At 41.5% G+C, this 22,667-nt stretch overlaps 2 protein-coding genes across 10 annotated transcripts in view; one reads left to right on the forward strand and one right to left on the reverse strand.

The window, feature by feature from the left end:
• The window catches only part of ARFIP1 (ADP ribosylation factor interacting protein 1), an 86,868-nt gene extending 77,753 nt beyond the window's left edge, over nt 1-9,115 (reverse strand). For 4 of the 9 annotated variants that reach the window (XM_059721972.1, XM_059721971.1, XM_059721964.1 and 1 more), the window contains exons 1-4: nt 8,973-9,060; nt 6,064-6,181; nt 4,847-4,916; nt 3,794-3,921 (exon numbers count right to left, since the gene is read on the reverse strand). The gene's annotated coding sequence lies outside the window, so the exon portion shown is untranslated. Of the gene's footprint in view, nt 1-3,793; nt 3,922-4,846; nt 4,917-6,063; nt 6,182-8,972 lie in introns of all 9 variants that reach the window. The other 5 variants (XM_059721967.1, XM_059721965.1, XM_059721968.1 and 2 more) reach the window with 5 other exon arrangements.
• A 69-nt stretch (nt 9,116-9,184) lies between these two features.
• TIGD4 (tigger transposable element derived 4) lies at nt 9,185-12,927 on the forward strand. Its single transcript, XM_059721960.1, has one exon. The coding sequence runs from the start codon at nt 10,164-10,166 to the stop codon at nt 11,706-11,708; it is 1,545 nt and encodes a 514-aa protein (XP_059577943.1). The 5' UTR covers nt 9,185-10,163; the 3' UTR covers nt 11,709-12,927.
• Nucleotides 12,928-22,667: the final 9,740 nt, after the last annotated feature.

Consider the following 22,667-nt stretch of genomic DNA (forward strand, 5'->3'; position numbering starts at 1 on the left):
GAACGTTTGTTCACCAGAGCGCCCCAAGGGATGACGAGGACGAATGGTCACAAACTACTACAAGATCGTTTCAGGCTGGACATAAGGAAGAATTTCTTTACTGTCCGAGCCCCCAAGGTCTGGAACAGCCTGCTGCCGGAGGTTGTTCAAGCGCCTTCATTGAACACCTTCAAGATGAAACTGGATGCTTATCTTGCTGGGATCCTATGACCCCAGCTGACATCCTGCCCTTTGGGCGGGGGGCTGGACTCGATGATCTTCCGAGGTCCCTTCCAGCCCTAATGTCTATGAAATCTAAATATACAGGTTTTCAGGCACTATACAGGTAATTTTTGTGATGCATAATTAGAACTTTGCATGGGTGAAACTTCCAATGTCAGAATCTTGTATTTGTAAGAACTGTAATCCTGACACTCAAACTGCTTGTTTATACATTACAGAGAACAGCAGAGCTACACATTCTACTACAAATTATGTGCCAATTACTTAGACACAGGCAGAACTGACACCCAACAATTTTGGTCTTCTGCCTTGCAGATGGGGTGAAGAAAACCATTTCTAACAATAGGTACCAGACTGCCAGTTACTAGCAACCTGATCCATCATCAATTATTTACTCTCACAAGAATCTGCAGTTTCCATATGTGTTAGTAACTGCACAATGTACCAGAAAAAACTCCTCCCTCCTTCAATCGGTTTTGAGTAATCTGAATGGCCACCTTCCTTGACTAACAACATTTAACATCTTATTTCAAAATCTGCATGTACTCCTGTATTTTGACACTCTTATTAAAGGATACATTCACAATGTCACCTTTAAAAAAAAACAGCAGATACATCCCCATCATTGTGTCTGAAGTAACCTAGAGATACTCTCTCTAGTTATCAAAGCTGAAGCAAATATTCAGGAGTATTTAAATTGTAGCAACAATATGAAAGCTGGACAGCACCAACATGCCAAGCAGACATTGCTCTTTTTCCTCCTCCCCTGGCAATTATATACCCATGTTTATCTTTTTCTCCCTACTCTTCTTGCTCCACTGCAAGTTCATAACTGTGGCAGCTCAACCTTACACTGTCACATACATGTATGGCCTTTCAATAATATGTAGGATCCCTACAACACAAATTCAGTTCAGTACTGTAATCAACAGCAATCAATTTACAAACTGGTTTCACATTATTTTACAAATGTTATGGATGTCTCGTTCCAAAGCATCCAACTAACTCAAGGCTCTGTGGAAGACAGCCGAGGAACACAATGACCTGCCACAATTACTGTTCAACATACCAAAGTACATAGTTATACCATTGCTAGCTGAGCAACTCCTTGAGAAACCAAAGGATGCCGACTGGTTTCTGTGCTTACAGCCTCATCAGCATTACTGACATAACAGCTAAGGTTGGTACAGTTGACACTATAGATCTGCTCAACAGTTGCTCATCAATCACCATTTATTTGACAGAGGTCATCAACAGTTCTATACGGATCATCAACCACTGATATGCATTTCCAGGACTGATAAGCAGCAATGTCACTCACAGGGCCATAGCAATATCCAATGCAGGGTATCCACAGGATATGCCTATATGGCCTCGCCCCTACTATCTTCCAGTGGTAAAATTCCAGTGCGATTCCAACAGTTCTTACTAGTCACTGGAGTCACTTTGTCCCAACTTAGCACTGGCCAATGGACCACCCCACATTCTATTTAAGTGGCATCAGTAACACTGATGTGGAAACCTAGAAAATAATGCCTTTTTTTTTTTTATCTTAGCAGGCAGTGATTGATTCTTAAGTCCACTAGACATTAGACAGTGGTGGCTCTAGAAACTCTACTGAGACATCCACTTGCTCTTTGGGATGATGTCGCTGGGGTGCACTGTTTATCAGCAATGAAATAGCATTCTCATGTTTCATTCAAGTCAAACGACTGCAGGAATTCTTGTAGAATCCCATTCATCATGACTCTCTTCCTGTTTGCTTAGCGCAGCAGATTCCATGCTCTTCCGATGTTTGTAGGCCTGTTTATTTGTGCCAATAATATTTGCATACCGGATGTCATATATCTTCTCCTTCTAGTTTTTGCCTCCTTTGGTTTTGCATGACCATCAATAAATTGTCATGCATCATTCAGGTAAGTCAACCTGTCTAAACTAGGGGCCCACAGAGCCAGGGGTCTTCAATGGAATTCCAGCAGTGCCAGAGCTGGGCTGGCAGAGAGATACAATGGTGGCAGCAGCCAGATCCTAGTGCCAGCCTCCCTCGAACCAAGGTGGGCGATTCCAGCCTACCACTAGAAAAGGCTGTCATCTCTTGGTCTAAATTATAGATGCCATACAACAAGTACCCCTCAATCCACTGCTGGGCCTGCTCTCAGCCACTGATGAGCAGAACTAGATAAATGCTTGTACTTCAACTGTAAATTAAATGATGTGCAATTTGCTATACACCCTCAACTCAGTGAAGCTACAGATTAGAATGCACAAAGTCTACCAAGTCAAGCTTCACAACAAAATGTTTAGCTTTGTCATGCAAGGTTGCATCCATTGTTGTAAACACTCTCAGACTACAACTGCAGCTTGCCTTCTAAATCAGAGGGGGCTAATCTGAAGCACAGGTGCCTCAAGTAGCAAAGCCAGTCCCTGTGTGGGGCATGTGGTGGATCAGGGAGGGGACAAGCAGCACAGCAGCAGATGGGGCAGGGAGTACATGGAACGAAGTAGACAGCAGAACAGATCAGGGAGAAAGCACAGGGCAGAGAGCAGAAACAGCAACAGATCAGGCAGGGGAAGGAGACCAGAGTGGCACTCGCAGGGTCTGGGACTAATCAGTTCTAGATAACAATCACAGAATAATAGAAAATTAGAGTCGGAAGAGACCTCAGGAGGTCATCTAATTCAACCCCCTGCTCAAAGCAGGACCATCCCCAACTAGATCATCCCAACCAAGGCTTTGTCTAGCCGTGTTTTAAAAACCCCCAAGGATGGAGATTCTACAACCTCTCTGGGAAACCCGCTCAAGTGTTTTACTAAGCTCCCAGTGAGAAAGTTTTTCCTCATATCTAAACTAAACTTCCCTTATTTCGCCATTCTCAGCTTCTTTGGAATGTTAGCACTGTTTTAATCCATCGTTTTACTTCTTGGTGATATCATTACTGGTAGCGTAACTGTTAAGTGCATGGCCAAATTTAACATCTATCGAGTTTTCATAGCATTAATTGCATGATAGAACACATTTCTTTCCTTTGTTTAGTGTTCGTGAAAAATATTTTGTTTTGCAAACGCTGAGATATACTGTAATGACTATGTTCAGTGCATCTGATTTGCAACTGCATAATGTGGCAAACAGTTCTGTGCCCATGTTTTTGGATACATGGATTTTAGCATAACAAGTGATATGAGAATGTAGTTAGTGTATGGCAAAGGGGACATGCAATTACCAGCACAAACCATGCATTGAAAAGCATGCTTTTTAACCAATAAAAAATAACTTCCTGAAGAGCATGAAATCGGGCAAAAATTACAAAAACAGTATAACAGAATGTCTGAATGCCCATGGCAAGGGCAAACATCAAGTTCAGTAGCTTTTTGAGGTAATCAATCCAGATGGATATTAATGACAATTCTGGCAAAACAAGGAGCAACAGAAGTATATAGTACCTATACAGAGTATTAAGAAGCCATAAATGTCCTATCAAAACTGAATTGTAAAGAAAAAATTATGGTAAAATAAACTGACTATTTATGATTAATTCCTATCGATAAATGAATGCACTCATCATTCACTTACCTTATTCTTGATAAGATACCACTTTTTAAAAGAAGGTACTTAAACTTTTCCCCTCATTAAAGGTTCATCCTTTTCCTCACCATCTTTCTTGTAAGAGCTAGAACTCTGTTGAAGCCTGGAGAGGAGTTCTGGAACAAAGGCTGAGTTTAGGGAACATACCTCAATTGCTGCACATATATTACAGAGTAGTCTGTCGGGCCATAGTCCAATTCACTCTTTGAATAATCCATTAAAAACATTGAGTCATATTTTCCTAGACTTTTACACTCTCTGAGAAAACAAATACAGATGTTTCACTCTTACGGGCATGGGTGTCTGCTGAACAATACAAACAGGTGTCTTGGCAATCATTTATGGCAAACAGTACTGACCAATTTACGCAGATGTTATATCTTGGGGAATTAGGCATAGTACTTTTTCTATTGGTAAAAGAAAGAGGAGAGAAAGGGAAAAAAAACTCTTTTTCACAACCCAAGCTACATGAAATCTACTTGCTGTTATAAAATATGAACTATTCTTCAAAGTATCCACATTAAGCTAATCTGGTCTAGAGCTAAGACTGCAGGTAATTGCACTCAAACAATGGTTCCAAGAAAGAATACAGCAGCAGTTGTTCCCACTTCACTCTTTATATGCTATGGTGCACAAAGATAGCAGGTGTGTATGTGCAAACACTGCCAGCAAAATGCTCCTACCTCAGGCATATGGATCACATGCACAAGCTACAGTGGGATACACACCCAGACAAGAACTCAAAGAACTCACTAGACAACTTAAGTGTTATTGACAGCTGTCAAGAGAATGAAAGAGCCATTCTCCTGAGAGACTGGAAGAACTGAATTAAGACGTTCAAGTGCAAAAATGTAATAAAATATTAAATACTGTTTTTGAATGTACAGAATAAAATATGCCAGAGTACTGAATTAAATTAATTTAATTTTAGTAACTATCAATTAAATGTTTCATATTTATTCAGATTACAATGTTTGTCTCCAGATCTAAGCAACTGTTAACTATGCTTGCAATTTCAGTACCTAATCTCCTTATACTCACATAATTCTTGTGACTGGACTGCTTAGTTGTGATGTCACTTTCCCCTTCTATTCTTTTGCCCTTCAAATACCTAATAAAACAGCAAAGTCAGTCACTTATTTTCCTTTTGCTTTTCTCTGCAGTGAAAACATCAAGACAAATTTGTTACAAAATGATTTAAAAGCTATAACGTCTAAGAATAAAACATTTGGTGCATTGTAAGGTTTACAAGATGGCTCCAGTTAAAACAGAAGACCACCTCCTCCTTCAGAAAAGTAATGCAAATGGTAAATCTGTTTCAATATTGTCTATTAAAGACCATGGTATCTTACTGCAACTCAGTCAAGCTTCCTCCTAGAACCAGAATTCTTTCTTAACACAAGTTTGATCTATCAGGATCAAAAGTCAAAGTTATTATGGTATATAGTGCTTAAGTCCATATTACACTGGCTAAACACTATTTGATACATAGTAAGGAAGTACTAAGCAAAGTGGTTCTCAACCTTTTTAGGCTCCTGATGCTTCTCCATAATTTCCACGAGTTGAGCAACACCCCAATCCAATAACTAATGTATTTACTGAAATACTTAAATCCTGGAAGGGTGGGAGAAGGACCAACCACTTAGCTCCCCACAGGGCAGTGGGATGACCATGAAGCTTTACCACTTTCCACTGGAGGCCTCCCCTGAGCTTAGCTCCTAGCACAAGGGATGGGAGAGGAGTAAACATGTAACTCCTCAAATGGGATGGCAGAGACAAACCACAAGCTTCCCCAGAGACAAGGCTGCACTTACTTCCTTGCACAAAGGCCAGGAGGGAAAGAATAAGTGTTTATCTCCTCATACCCTGCATCACCCTCAAAAAGTTCCTGCTCACAGAACCCCTGTTGAGAACCACTGACTTACGCTAAACAATAGCCATCAGTATCCGATTACAGTGGAAAGACTTCGGAGCAGTGACTGCATCTAACTTCTACATGCAGCATCATGCACACTCCAAACATTACACACAAGCATCACATAACAGATACCAAACATTATTTATAACTAATAAAAATCTAGTCAACAAGATACTTAACTAATCTTTCATTAAAATGCAGATTTTCATGACACTTAACACCTGATAATTATGTCACTGATATCCCATGCTCCAGGTTACAATCATACATAAATCAAATAATCAATGAAAGTTCCCTTTCCTATAAGGATTTTTTTCTTAACTAGTTGCATGTTTCTTACCAGTGGCTGAGTGGCATAGTCCTCGCAGTGGGGAACATAGGTTATTTGTCTTCTTCAAGCAGTGTGACCCTCCCCACCTTCTTCAGACTAAGATTTAGTTAATAAACTAAATAAACAGCTGTAAAAACAATGCTACTTTAGGTTGGAACTTGTTGCACAATGTTTTAAACTTATTTCCTTATCAATCTGCTGTGCTGAGAATAAACAACACTGCAGCCAGTATAACATTTTGAAGTACTGATGAAAACTGACGGATTGCCACATATTTGTTCTGTCAGACTTGTTCTAACATATCTCCAGGCCAAAGACCAAGTTCTCTCTTCCAAAGTCTTCAAGCTTCAACACCTGATTTTAGGTATCTCCGAGTTGACTCTTCAAATGCAGTTTGTTCACAGGTCTCCTACAGTCCACCAGGCCAAGACTCTCAGAGAGCCCTATGGCTCCATATTTATACTGCAAATATAATGGTGTCAGAATAAGCTGTCTCTTACCATGGTTAAAATGTATTTCAGGGCAAATGGAACCTAATGCTTAAGATTCTCATTCTCTCCCAAAACTAAACATACTTCAACCACATCAAAACAGGTAGTCCTAACCACGCACTAGTGCACCAAAGTGGAACTTGTCTAAGAAAATGAATAATAAATCAGAAGTACTGGTTTTTGGGACATAGTAGGCCATTTGAAAGATTCTTAAGGAACAGCAGATTTAACAGCCCAGGAGACAACAAAACCTCTACAAATTTACATGCCTGCATCACCTGGGACTCCCTGTCAGCCATCTGCTCTGGTTCACTCCACAATTAGACAACCGAATTAATTTGATCAGAGAACACACCCATAACACTTTAGAACATGACACATCAAAAAAATTGTGACAACACTTCTTAACTGAACTGGCAATACGGCGATTGATGTACAATTTTATTCCTGAAAAACTAGGGCATAAACAATTTACAATCTTCCAAGCAATATTCACTTCTATCTGCCTGAGGCATGTCGCGCACATAGGCCAACTAAAAACCATGTTCACACACACACTTCCTCCACCTCCATCATCTGTCCGAATCGCTGCCCACCCTTCCTTCACATAATAGGGAATAAAACTGTCAGTCTGCAATATAAAAAAATAAAAAAACATATTTAACTAAGCAGCTTATTGCTAACAAAAGAATCTTTTCCCCTTGCCTTTTCTAACAGTCAAGACTATTATTTGGGAAACGATCACCAATTCCGAAAACACTGAAAGGCCCACTGCTTCACAAAGATACAAGACCTTATAACAGAAACATTAAGAGAGATTTTATTTTATTTAAAATCTTCAGAAATTGTGCATGCATGCACTTTATTAACACAAAAAGTTTTTTTTCCATTCTGTCATAAAACCAACTTTGCAAGGTCTAGCAATAAAACAAAGTAAATATTCGCTCCTGTTTCTTGTGCTTCTCCTCAGTGAAACCGAGGGGTGTGTGTATTGCACAGTACTGTAACCAATCCTCAGTTCCACAAGACAGGGGTAACCTCAGGGCACTTCTATGACTGCACCTGCAGGCAGCAATTCCCTAGCTCTCCCAGACTTGTGTACAAGTTCTGCACATATAGGGATACAGTCAAAAGATTTTACAATGAAAGTTCTCATTAGGTCCCCAGATCATGAGAGTCTTAAAAAGTCATTTTAAAAGGCACAAAGCAGCAAGGCTCCTTTAAAAGGATGTCAAAGGGTCAATGCATTTTTCATGGGGTACACAGCAAATTACAGCTGGTATCAGTTCCTCTTCATGCCCCTTGTTGCTGTCATGTGCAATCTTCATGGTAAGTGGCTTTTTGTGTGGTTAAAAATGTTGTGGAACCAGAGAATGAAAACATGAACTATTTTCAAATCAAATTTTTTCTTTTGCCTTGTCCTTATTTCAGTCCTAAGGAAGCAATCAGCAACACAACCACTTTATTCAACCATTTCAAATAAGCCTCTGGATGCTAACTAGCCTTGAAAATGACAAGGGACTGAGGTACCCTAAAGAACAGGCAACAATACTGTGAGAAACGCCACTAAATATCCCAGGATCTGGACTGACTGGGTGCTGCAGAAATGAGAGTCCAAACGTCTTTACCACCACCAGCATCACGCAAATACCATCCTGCTTCCTACCAGCCCAGAAAGCACAAGGCAAGCTCCACCTGCTTTTGAAATGCCAAAGGTTTCACTTCTTCATCCAGGCTAAATCCCCCTGTATCACTTACCTCGTTTTTATTCAACTTACATTCATATAGCTAACCTATTTTTAAAGCATTCTTATAGCTTAAAGCACAGGCATGACACAGATGTGCGCAGAGACAGACACACATGCGCCCACTAACAGATGCACACACAGACCTGAGCAGACCCAGATCCATGCGCACACGTGCACAAACCCACACAGATATGCATGCACACATACGTGCACCCTAACACGCACACCCACACAGAGATGCATGTGTACACATACAGACACAAGCAATACTGATACACACGCATGCATACAGACCCAGGCAGACATGTGCGCACACTGACACACGCAAAGACCTGTGCACACATTCACAGACATGCACACCCATGGACGCGCACACGTGTCCACGCTGGCGCACACGGAAATGTGTGCACACTCAGACACACACGCACACAGACCCACGCAGACAGCAGACACACTGACACATGCGCGCACACACGGACACACACACGGACACAGGCGCGCAGACCTGCGGCGACGCGCGGACCCGGCCCCAGGCCCCGGGCTCAGCCGACACCCACGGGCTCCTTCCCCCCGCGGCCGCCACAGCCCGGTCCCGCTCGGGCCGCCCCTCCCCGGCCAACCGGCAGGGCCGCCCACGTCTCGCGGCCGTTGAGTGCCTGCCGCGTCCACCCCCCCGCACCTGCTCCAGGCCGGAATGAGGGCGCCAAAGGGCGAAGACCGAGACGGCGCCGCCCGCCGCTTCACTGGGGCTTTTTTGCTTTTTTTTTTTCCCCCCCCTCTTCTTTTTTTTTGGCCCTTTCCTTCCTCTTCCGGCACCGCCGGAAGTGGTTGGGCAGGAAGTGGCATCAGAGCAAAAACGCGGAGGCGCCACTCTAGCCAGCCGTTCCGGGCTCTATGGTGCTGCCTGGCTGGCGGCGACTGCCATAGCAACCGCATCCGGGGCTGTTGCCGCGGCTCGCTGTCCGGTCCCGCCCGCGGGGGAGTCGGCAGCGGCCGCGCCCTGCCCCGCCTTGCCCTGCCCGAGTCGGGCCGGGAGGGGAGCCGGCGCCGGCCCAGCCCGCCCCTGTCTGGAGCGCCTCCAAGGCCAGTCCATCCTCTCTCATGGGGGGAGTCTGTCCGTCTCCCAGGGTGGGGGCCAGGTGGGAGCAGGGCACCCCCGGGAAATACCCCCTGGCAGTGTCTCATGGCACTCACATGCTTGTCTCATCTGGCCGCAGGGGCACGAGGGGAGAGGGGCGATGTTGTGCGGACCAGGGATGTGGGGCACCCTGTCCCCGCACTGACGAGAGATGCCAGACAGACGGTGCTGCACCCGTGAAGAAGAGCTTCTTTATCCACGCCGAAAAAGGCTGGAAGAGCCCGCTGTTGGACCTGCTTGGGATTCCTCTTCTGGGACAGGAGCTGCGTTACGCGGATGAAGAGAGGATCCTGCCCAAAATGAACATGTAACAAAGCCCTGAACTGCTTCAGGAACGGTATTTCCAAAAGCGAAGCGACAGAACTGGGCGGTCATCAACACGCAGGCGACTGCAGTCCCGGTGGGGTCTGCCCTGCAGGGGAGGCAGATGCGCAGAACGAATCTGGAAGGAACTTTTAATCGCTGCGTTCTCTCCTAAGCACCAACTTGGCTTTTTGGACTCTGCTTTCTAAATCCAGGCATTCAAAGGTTAAGATGTGTTAAACCAGTATTAACCTATTGAGGGTGTCCAGAAAGATACCAGTGATTTTACCAAGTTGCTGTTTACAGTGTGATGACAGTGACAGCCGTAGGCAGACTTGAAAACCTGTCTAATTAAAGAAGTTGATATCAGAAAGCAGCAGGGTAAGAGCACATATTTATGTGTGGGTTTGTTAGGGAGTACTGGATACCATGGCAGAGACTTCAGTAGTAGATCCTTCGCCTTTACCTGTCATAAGGAAAAAGAAAAGCTTATCCATTGAGGAAAAAATTGACATAATAAGTGCAGTGGAAAGTGGCAAGAAAAAGGCAGACATTGCAGCCAAGTACGGCATAAAGAAGAATTCGCTATCTTCAATTATGAAGAACAAAAACAAGGTTTTAGAAGCCTTTGAGTCCTTACGATTTGATCCAAAAAGGAAAAGATTAAGAACTGCTTTTTATACAGATCTGGAAGAGGCGTTAATGAAGTGGTACAGAATTGCTCAGTGCTTAAACGTATCAGTAAATGGTCCAATGCTGCGTCTCAAAGCTAATGACTTTGCCCAGAAACTTGGACATAGTGATTTCAAGTGTAGTAATGGCTGGCTTGATCGTTTTAAATCAAGATATGGTTTAGTATTCAGATCTCAGCCTGTAGAAACTGGTGCTGCCACCACAGTGGATACTTCAACTGTTTGGTACCAAAATGTGCTTCCTTATTATTTAAATGATTACCAGCCCAAAAATGTGTTTAATGTAAAGGAGACTGGGTTGTTCTATCGCATGTTGCCTAATAACACTTTTGCATTTAAAGGGGAGACCTGTACTGTTGGAAAACTAAGCAAAGAGAGAATAACGGTGGCTGTTGGTACAAATATGGATGGCACAGAGAAACTTCCTTTGCTTGTTATTGGGAAAAATAAAAATCCTCACTGCTTTAAAGATGTGAAGTCGCTGCCTGTAGATTACGAGGCAAATGATATGGCATGGATGACTTCAGAAGTATTTGAACAATGGATGCATAAACTTGATAAGAGGTTTCAAGCCCAGCAGAGGCGAGTAGTAATTTTTATTGACTCTTTCCCAGCTCATCCAGAGGTAAAGAATCTGAAGTCTGTTGAACTGGTATTCTTTCCTTCAGACTCATCTTCCAAATTCATAGCTATGAAACAGGGAGTTATCAAAAGTCTGAAAGTCAAATACAGACATCGCCTTATCAAAAGATTTGTAGACTGCGTAGAAAGTAGTAAAGAGTTTACATTGACTTTGCTCGATGCGGTTGATATGTTGCATCTCTGTTGGAGGAATGTAACTGCAAAGACTATTGTTAAAAGTTATAAAGAAGCAGGCTTCAAGTCACAATCTGTGGAGAATGATAACATGGAAACAGAGGTTGAAAATGATTTAGATTTGATTGCACACGCATTGGCAGCTGGAGTAGAGTTTCCTGAAGGTTTGTCTTTGGAAGAATACGCAGCTCTGGATGATGATCTGGTAACATGTGAAATGCCCACAAATAGTGAAATTATATGGGCCAAAGAAAGCACTTCAAATAAAATTTGTTTGTCTGTTTCTGATGATGATGATGAAGGTGATGGTTCACCAGGAACTGAACAGCCTTTGCCATCAAAAAATGAGGCTCTGACTGCCTTAGATACTCTAAGAAGATATCTCAGAAGTCAAGACTTGAATGATTCTCTTCATAATTCCCTAGCAGACCTAGAGAATTTTATTCAACATGTAGCATCTAAATGAGGGGGGGGGGGGGTGTGCTTTAACGTTTCATAAAATAGCTACTTAACCAATTAAAAGCCAGGTAATTTGTAGCAAGTGTTGCTGCAAGATTCTCTGGTTGGTCTTAACAGAAATGCCAGGTATAATTTAAAAATTTAGAGTAATCAACAAACAAGGCTCTCACCTGAGCTCTTCCAAGGATTATGGGATGAGAAAGTAAAATGGGTGGGTATTAAGATGGAGATTCTACCTTAGTAGCTGTGGTAGGCACAGCAGAAGTAAAAATGATTATTCACCTAATAAATGTAAACAGATTAAAATTATACTCTTTGTTCATGAAGGGTGCTAGCCTTTTCTTACAGGAGTAAACTGACTGAATTCTTTGGAACTGTTTACAATATGTTGATAAAGACCTACCTGGTTGGGTTTTGGGAATTACTCCTTTTTATAAAGTACAAAAGAAAAAAAGGACAAAATAGACTTTTGAGCTTTTGTAAACAAACAAGAGATAACATTTCCTTTCCTTGTTACAGAATCATAGTCATAATTTATTTTTTGGGTGAGAAACTCTGCAGAATTAGAGGCATAGATAGGGTTTGTTTTGTTTTCTTACAAAAGCTGTCTGGGGCCTGCATATACATTCATGCACAGCCATACAACAAAGTGTGAAAAGACAAAACAAACACAAAGGAACAAAAAAAGTGACTCATTATTTGATGGGTTACTTGTCATAAAAGGATAAAATGTAAGATCATGTAACTTCATTTCAGCTGCTGGGTATCTGAAATTTGGGTTGATATAGGCCCTTCTAGGTTACTCTTACATTTTTCTATGACAGAAAAATTATTGCTCGATTATGCAGTATCTGCATTAGAAATTTTGCTAAACTTTTCTAGTATTTACTATACTTGGTAATAATGAAACAAATAAAGTACTTAAATTTATAGCAGTACTTGTTAAATGTTACAAAGTACAGGGACACTTTGCCTGTAGTAGGACTTTTTTGAAACAGTGCAAACTCCTAGTGTAGACACAGTCAGTACAGTTTGCTTTGGTTTGGCTTACTAGGTATGAGTTTGTATTAGTGCAGCTACACTCATGGCTAAAATCTCAGTATGGGTGAGGCCAGGTTTATGAAACTTAAAAAAAATAAAATGTTTGTACATTTTTTAACATACTTAAAATAGTTCTTGGTTAATTAAAATTATCTTTTAAAAGTTTTTAAAGTTGATAACTTTAAGGGTTTGTTTTTGCTTTATTTTAGAAAATGAACACCATTTTAACAGAAACCCTTTAATAAGCCTGGGCAATATGGAATTAATTATGGAGTTAGTATTTAAACCTTGAAATTTACTCCTTTCAAAAAAACCCTCTTGGTTATTTAATTATTCAGCTTGGAAATTATAGTATGACCAAACTTGTTCTTTTTCCAATATAGGGTACCATAACCACTTACAAATACAGCCCAGTAAACACTGCACTGCATCAAAGGCCCATGGCAGATGTTAAGATGATAGTGCCACTGAGGGATTTTATGTTCCATTTCAAATGTGTGTCTTGCCATGCCATATGTGCATGCCAGTGTGTACACTGTTTGGGATGGGGCATAACATTTCTCATATCCCAATTGCGCCACTGTGGAGCTGCCACCAGTCTGATCTGTGCATCAGGCAGAGGATGGCTCTATCCTGGACCCTAGAGCTGCCCTATACCCAATCTCAACACTCAGCTGAATGCCAGGATTGGGCATAAGCAGCATTGAGTCCTGGTTCTGGACTCAAAGCTGCCCCCAGCCTGATCCCAGGGATTGGGATGATGGTAGCCACAGGACCAGGAGCTGGTTTAGGCCAGTGTTGACAGTAAACTGATTGTTGGCATCCGTCCCAGACAAACCTGAGTCTAGTTCAAGACCTAGGGGACTGGTGCCAATAAGCAGCTGATTGTCAGCACTAGCCCCAAGACAGGCCTAGGTCTGGATGATTGTCAGCACCAGCCCTGGGTCAGCTCAAGATGGGGATAGGCTGGGGCCAAGAGCATACACTTTGAAGGGTTGGGTTCCAGTGAGCCTCCCAGGCTCATTGAGCACTTGGACACATACAGGGAGCCTGCTCCCATGCACTGGAAATCCAGCACATTGGAGCCGACCCAATTAATTGAGTCTGCTGGAGCATGTAAATTGATGCGCTCTGGCAGCCTTGTGCACCATGTGTATCAGCAGTGCAGCACACCTCCGCGCTGAGAAAATGGTGGTGATGCACTTTGAACTAAAACACAGTGCCAACTGCTGATACACGATGCGCGGGTGCTTTTAATTAGCGCAGCTTGCTAATTAAAAGCGCCGGGCACTGTGTTGTAAACACACGTAAAAATACCTATTATGACCTAGCAGGTTTGATACCTTGCTCTGCAACCCCCTGCAGGTCCCAACAAGCCTGCATCCTAATGCCAAGAATCATGACAAACTACTGATGGTGCTCCTGGTCTGAAAAGATAAAAACAGGCGTTGTCAAACAAAGTGTCCTACCACAGATGATCATCTTTATTGGGCAAGACACACGTTACCTTTTGTCCTGCACTGGGCAAGCACACAATGCGGGACAGTGGGTGACATGCTCTCTTTACTTGGTGATTTTTCTCATTCCTCATTGTCCCACACCCTCCCTCTTGCCAGGTTCCATGCTGGGTCCCACAGAGGCACAGGTCAGTGTGGGTCCTGGCACAGGCATGGAGCAACATGGGATCTGAATAATCCCTGGCACCCCGTGCCTCCACACTGACCTATGCCTCTGCATGAAACAAATCCTGCCAGGGATAACTGCAGGGCAGCACAGGATCCAGGAAATTTTTGGCACTCCATGCTTCCACGCCAGGACCTGCATCAGCTACGGCACCAACCCACGCTTCATGCAGAGGCATGGGTCAGCATGGATCCCAGCGTGAAGGTACAGAATATCAAGGATTCCCCATCTCCTGTGCCTGTACACCAGACCACGTGGCTTTTCCCTGCTTATGGAGATGTGCCCCTGAAGATCTTGGGGTATATCTTCATAAGCAGAGACCCCTGACTACCTCTGCTTACAAAAAGGCACCTTGAGATTCCCTGGCACGCCTCTTTGCGAGCAAGGAAAACTCGGCAGGTACTCCTGGGGCTTGAGGGGCCTCATCCTATGCAGGAATTTCTGGGGTGTGCAGGATTGGGCCCTTCAAGCCCAATCCTGCACACCCCAGAAGCCTGAAGCACCTGATCAGAGCAAAAAGGCATCCACCACAATATAATGGCACTACTTTACGCTACCTTTTATCGCAGCTGCTGGTGTGACACGACAAAGAGTAGGGTCCTCTATTTGCTTGCCATTTGTGCTGCCATAAAACTTGTTATGGTGGCACAAATGCAACATCTGTTTCTATCCACAAGCAACTTCTTATCTAAAGATTCACAGATTCTGTAGAAAACACAATCCCATTTTACATCCTTTTAGGCTGTTGTTAAAATGTAGAGTTGTGACTTTTATATGGAGGTGCTCCATGTTATGTAGTAAATATTAGAGATTCATCTTCCAGAAAACATTACTATTTATAATTCCTGACCCTATTTCACAGTTATCAGTGCTGCCATTTCTAACAACCGGCAAGTCACAGAACTTGCCAGTCAGACTGAATGTTTCTGAAGACTAAAAAAAAAATCTTGCATATAAAAAAACTGCTGTAACGAGAAACATGCAATCTTAAGAAACGCAAACATTTTGGTTAGATTTCTTCACCTTGTTAATTCAAAATTTGAGATTCTAGAACAAGTTCAGCTATTGCTGTTTCAGGTGTCTATAACAAGATCAGTTTTAAAGAAGAACAAACTCTTCAGGTCCTAATAAGTAACGGTGAAAAAAGGAATTTTTTTCAACCTGTAAATATTTTAACTTTAGTGTACATACACTATTTCATTTAATTTTAAGGTGCTTAAAGCAAATCTTCAAAGCATGTAAGTGCAAGCAAGTATTGGAAGGTTGGGAACTGTCACATGAAGCTGAATTTCATTTGAAATTAATAATTATTGTACAAAACGCCAAGTATTGTACAAAAGGTCAATTTGCTAGGCCAGATATCTTCTCTGTTCCTTCATCTATTATTTTAGATATTTGTCTGCTTTTTCCTCTACAATTCTCTTTTATTTTGTCAAGAGATTATACTTTTGTACCGTGGAGTAGGGGTGCGCGAAGTGTGCTGTATTCAATTAGGATTCAGCCCGAATCGGGGACAGTGATTCGATTTGTTGATTGAGTTTGTTCTAAGCCTGGGCTATGTACAGTTTTGTTTAGAGGACTAATTTTTGTATATAGTTACATCCAGTACAACTCCTGGTCTGTATGCTAGTTATACCAAGGGAATTTATTACTCCCAAAAGTAGGAGAAACACAGTTTGTACCAATATAGTGGCAACTACACTGGGGTGGGAGGGGTATGCCACTTTATACAAGGAATTATACCAGTGTAGTTAAGGCCATACAACTTTTTGTTTAAACAATGTTTAACACACTCTTCTATAGCTGAGTTACTTCTGCAGTGCAAAAAGCCATAATTTATATTCAGTTATGTGAGTAAAATTGAGTACAAAAGTGCCATTTTACAGTAACTTTGTAAAAGCATCATGATCCTTTCTTTTTCTCCATTCTTCTATTGGAAACTCCCTCCACCCTACATTCTGCTTGCTGCTTGAATAGCAGTTTGAGAAAACAGTCATTCAGTCATACTCACTGTACTTCTATCTATATCCTCTGTGAAAAGTTATAAAAAGACAGCCTCTCAGAATGCAGCTGCCACCTCCTCTGTAGGATGAGCTATTGGGGATGTACTGCACTAGCTGATTTGTGCTCTGCATTGCTCCTTGCTTTGTTTCATTTGCCAGTTTGAGGTTCCAGTCTTCAGTAAAGGGCAACGGCATCAGAGCCTGTCTGCTGGACAGTTAAACTCTAAGAACAATACAGCAAGCAAAACTTAGGACATGGCTTGCTCAAGACACCAAAAGGACATGCCATTTGCAGCAGAATGATCAGATATTTAAAATCTTTGAAAGGCCTGGGAGCATCAGTATAAAAACACCAGGACTGTGCTCAGGATCTAAATGCTCCTTCATTTGCTCCATGGCAGCAAAGTTCCCTGAAGAGGTCTGCCTCCATATAATGCTTTGGGAAGCAGGATATATTTGCACCTTACAGACTAACCAAGTACATATATATAGCACAAGTTTTCATGGGCTGAAGTTCACTTCAATATCTCATGAAATAAGCTTTAGCCCACAAAAGCTTGCCCTATATACAGCTATCTACTGTGGTTGGCTTATAAGGTGCAATCTACCCTGCCTTCTACTTGACTTCAATCTAATACTGCTAACTATGTGCCCATATAATCCTTGCTAATGATTGCATCTAAATATCCTCAAGGGAGTTGCAGACAAATAAGTCTGGTTCAGCCTCTGGTAATTAAACAGGTGCATTTCCAACTGTTTGCCTAGTAAACATTCTATGGGACTTTTACAGTGCCCATTAAATCTATTCAATTGAAGCCATGGCTTTCCTTCCTGGCAAGATTTGTGACCCCTCCCATTGCATCTTCTTACCTGAATGGCATTAATGTGACCTTGTTATCTTAACATTATCTTTAGGTTACATATGTCTAAATCAAAACTCCTCTTTTCTTTCCCTTCGACTCTCTTTCTACTATCCACTTTCCCCCCTGCAATGATATGCTGATCATTCCAGCAATCAATGCTAGGAACTCTAACAAACAACTTTTTCTCCACCCATATTTCTAATATTAAATATTGCAGAAGATAGTTTCCAAACAGCTCATGTATCAGCCAGTTTCTTACTCTTGGTAAATGTGCTTGTGATCTCATGCCCTAATTTCTACAGCACTATCTATAGCTGCCTTCCAAAAGTCTTACTTTATTTTAGAACCCTTCAATATGTTTAAATTCCTCATTGCTTCTCAATTAATTTTATTTTGCCCCTCTATTGTTTCTATCTAGGGAGGTTAAAATGAATTAGAAATGTGTATAAATTAACTTGTGAGAGAGGCTCATTTTATAGGTATGGAAACTGAGATACATGGAGTTGTGACTTTACAAGGTCATTTAGGAAGTCTGTGAGAACTGGTACTCACACAGCCCTCCTTTTTGTCTCTTCCTGGGTGTCCCCATGTTTCCTTCTGTCACTGGTTCCCTGTGTTCAACACTCTCAAAAGCATCATTTTGAGATTTTTTTTTTAATCTAACCATTCCCTCCTGTTTCTTCTTTCATCCCCCAGATGCCTACAGACTCCTTTTATTCATCTTTATAGCTTTCTTGCCATGATTCATTCTCTCCTTTCCATTTCTCAATATCACACTTCTTGCCTCAGTTTTTTGGATCTTTCTTCCCCTCTCTCTTACTGATCTCATTACTTTAAATTCTATTTCAAAATCTCTTTTTCCTCCCATTGTGATGATGTGATGTCTGTTTCTTTTCTCCAAAATTCAATATTCAGTTTTCCCCAGACAACCAGCTGTTGACTTCTCATCTGTTTTTTTTTTCTTGTTGTGTCTTCCTGATACCCTTTCCTGAATCAAAGACACTGTGTAAGTGAAGAAAAACAAATACAATGCTATCGCATATGTTTCCTTCCTCAAAGTTCACCCTTTTGCCTTCTGCTTGTGTTGTTTCCAGCCCTACCACAGAGGGAAGTCCTTTTTTTCTTTTAACTTTCTCCTCCCTGTATCTTGGACACAGTGGTGAATTCACATGTAGTTTTCATACTTATAAAAACCCACAATACTTGGGTTAAATGTTCAATGTTAATTCCTTCAGAATAAAAAAAATGGCATCAAGGCAAACACAGTAAAACATTAGCTGTACTACTGTCTGGATGATTTCAGTGTGTAACATGAATTTTAAGTTATTTGATCAGCATTAATAATGTTTACAATCTGTGCTGATGATTCTGTTCATTTCAGTAGCAGAATCTGTGAGCTCTTCAGGAGTTTTTCTCCATCCCTGCTTGCCAGACACTATAACACATGATAGATGGCAGAAAAGTTTTGAAGAAAAATTGATGATCCTGGACCCTCTGAAATCCTCTGAAGGGAAATGTTAATTTTAGGGCAGCTTTTGAGGCATCAACCTCATAGCTAAGCTTGAAAAGTGTTCTCTGCTTAAGGTTGTTTTTTTCAAAGTTATCATCTAAATTCACATGTAAAATTAGATTGCCCTAAAAATTATTATGCACAATGACAATGGAGGATAGATTTCCTGATGAAAATTTAGATTGACTCAGTGAAGGGGTTCTCATAGCATAACTCCCCAAACTGACCTCCATTTAAAAATGTAATTGATTCTTACCAAGAGATGATGATGATAACAAAAACAAAGAAAAAAACCCAGAGGTTGTACCTATATAAAACTTATATCAGAAGACTGCCCCAAGCTCATTTACTGCCTGAAGCAAGATCCAGTTTCAGAACATTCTTATTCAAAAGTTAAAAGACTTTTCTTCTGCTTCCATAGTCATAGATAAGGTTTCTTTTAGCCCTACTTGGCAGTCAAGTAGAAACTTGCTTAGAGATACAGCAACATTGTCAGAGTATTTATATATAAGATGATGTTTTAGTGACCTCTGAAATTCACAGGAAGTCAAGTCAGACTTAAAACTGATAAATCACATCAGATTCCCAGTTACACTTTGTAATACAAATGTAGTGCATTTGATGGGATTAAGTTGTTCCCTAATCCTGACTCCCTACACCAAATTACCTGTTTTTGAAATGGTGATTAGATAAACATCAAATGCACAGCTTTGAGACAAGAGTAGGATGCTTAGAACAGATGGACTCAATACATTTAATACCCCATCAGAGTTGACATGGGTGGGGGGCTGACAACTGACAGGCTCAAAATACAGCACAGACACACGCAATGAAATCCAGGTGGAAACTGAGAATGAGCAATTTCAGTGCACAGCTAGATATGCCACACATGGTACCGAGACATCAGAGAGCTGAAAACAGACAAGTCTGGTATTTCTTTAGCTTGGTACAGCACATACATGCAATACTAACACAGAGAGAAATGAAAATAAGTAGTCTTTGAACTTGCCCTAGGCATTTAGCACTGTGAACTGGGGCTACCTGCGTGTCCCAGAAGCCATCTTCCTTCTCTCATTTGTACCTCCTTACTGCCACCAATTGCTCAAAAACAAAATAAATTAGGGTGATGGAGGATTGCTCTTGGGTTTTCCCTTTAGCTTGCTTCTGTGGCCTTTTGGCTAGAGGCAAGTGAGAATAGGGGGTTTCTGATCCCCATGACCTCCAGGCTTGAGGATTGCATGTAGGATGCCTGCCATGAATTTTGGAGTATCTGAAGCCCCAGGCTGAAGAGTCTGGGAGGTAGGATACTTGCCAGTGGTAGTGCCACACACACTTGAACAATTGAGTCCTGCTTAGTCAACAAAATTCAGAACTGATTTTTACTAATTTGGCCTGAGACATGAAATTAAAAATAATAATAATAATAACAAGTTTGTTAAAACACAGCTAAGACTGAGTAGCCCTACAGAATGTAGAATTTGTCAGCCAAAACCAGAAACCTGTAAAATTGCTCAACTCCACACAATGCACACAGAGTAGATTCAGGAAATGCAAAGTTAAAGGAAGTACACAGAGAAGATTGTGCTTCCTATGCCACACTTTTTACCTACCTATAACTCCAGCCTGATGAAAGGCATGGACAAACATACCTCTTTTAACCATTTTAAAAGGACAGGAGGAACTGGAGCTTTGGAGTGCACAGAAGCTGTTAACTTGTGTTACACCTTTGTGATTGTATTGACTATTCACAAGTTGGCTAGTCACCCTAGCTTGGACCCTTAATTTAACAGGGTTAAAGTTGTAGTAGTTTAGCTACACTTGTATTCCTACAGAATCTTGCAGATGTAACAGTTGCACCATAACAACTTATATTGGTATCCTTTCATATCGTTGCATGTATTATGTATGTCTGTCTATACCCAGAGTCAGGAACGCAAGGCAAGTAAGGAAAGTCCTGGGACACAGAAGGCATTCAGTCCATTCTCCTGCTGTTACAGGGAACAATGTCAAGTAATCCCTTTCATAGATGTATTAAACTCCATCTTAAGGGTGTGGATATATGAATAGCTTACTACAGAGTAAAAGTAGATGGGCTTTACCACATGTCCACTGCTCCACAGTAACCACCCATACTTCAGAATAAGTGAAATCTAAGGCAATAATGATTTACCCTTCTTTCCTTCAGGGCTAAGGTACACTAGTTTAGCTTCCACTTACCATAGAATAAGGGTGTGCACACGGGCAGTTACTGCAGATCATCTGATGTGTGATGAAGACCCACTATCTTTCACCCTACAGTAAGTCATTCACTGATGATTAGACCCCTTCTAATTCTTAGCCTGAGGTTATTCCTGGCTGGTTTACACCAACTGAACACTAGATATACAACAAAGGTTTTAGGCTTCCCTGGCAACACCTGTTGTTTTCTATGTTCATCCTTAGCCCACCCATACAACTGTTAACCTGCACTCCTCTTAATACCCTATACAGACTTCCACCATCCATGCTTCACTGATCTGGGGAGCACTAGCAGGGAACAAGACACACATCATCCTGAACAATAAGATGACATGAGAGGTGAAGTAACATGAGGTACCTAAAGGACACCTTACAATTGTGACTGGCTTTAAAACAAAACTTGTGCAGGGATTCCCTGATACTGCTCTTCATTGCCCTTTCTCACCTCAACTCAGGAGGCTTAAAACAGCTTCATATGCCTCAGAGCAGAGAGCAAAGTATTTAGCATCATGGTTTTGAATTGGTTTTGCTTCTCGCAGCTTTGCCTCCTGCTCAGTAATCTGGAATGTTTGGAACAAAGGTGGTGTGAAACAGCCAGATGGGATGCAACCCCTAGCATGCTGTTCATAGCATCTAAAGTAGACTGCCACCTATGAAAGCTCATGTCTCTCTGAAGCCATTAGTCGCCACTCTGCCCTGCCTTCAATCAAGAGGGAGGGAGATATGGTTTGTATTTTTGTCTCCTGTCACCACTCTCAATATAAGTTCAGCCAGTCACCTGCTAAGCTAAACCCAGGGAGTCTCTGATCGTTTCACAGGGTTCAGAAACCCAAGTTATTCTCATAACATGCACCAAACTGATTTACAATTTAAAAATGTAGCATCTATATTTAAATGTTATATCTTTTATTAGACCAACTAAATAGTTGGAAAATTTGTTCGTTGCAAGCTTTCAGACACAAACACCCTTCTTCAGGCATAGGAAAAGTCTGCTGGTGTTATGTGTTCTCCATAGCAGCTATGTTTAGCAGACATCATCTTGCTTTTTGAGGGTGCAAGATATTTTGCATTTCTAGTTATTTACAACTTGAATGAAACAAATGGGTGATGAATCCAAAATAAACTCAGTGTTCCTCCCTGTGTATATAGAACTATTTACATTTATACCAGCTCTGGAATCTGCCCCAATTGACTTTCACCGAATTTGTAAGTGCTCAGCTCCTCTGCAATTCAGGCTAGAGATATCCTGACTTGCCTGTCAAAGGCTGGAGGATACTAAAACATCCATGATTAAGAACCTTGGATCAAAATGCATTAACTAACCTAAAATAGCAGTTTTCATCTTCAAACTGCTTGAAGTTTCATCCTCAAGTGACCTTATAGGTGACCTGTTCTCCCAGTGAATCCCCATATGACTATGGGCTGATGTAAATTTATTCAGAATTTGAATACTGATATAATTTATGTTCTGCAAGGCTATAAAAATTCTACACTTGTTGTTAGATCATTGAAATGTGATATTTTAAAACAGCATAAATAAATGCGTATTTCAGAGAGTGTGAGTGAGTAACACAAAGACGCAGAAAGAGCACAAAGCAGTCAAAGTTCTGACTTTTAAAGGTTGCCTG

This window comes from Alligator mississippiensis, chromosome 2 (genome assembly GCF_030867095.1).
Source record: "Alligator mississippiensis isolate rAllMis1 chromosome 2, rAllMis1, whole genome shotgun sequence".
Lineage (NCBI taxonomy): Eukaryota > Metazoa > Chordata > Crocodylia > Alligatoridae > Alligator > Alligator mississippiensis.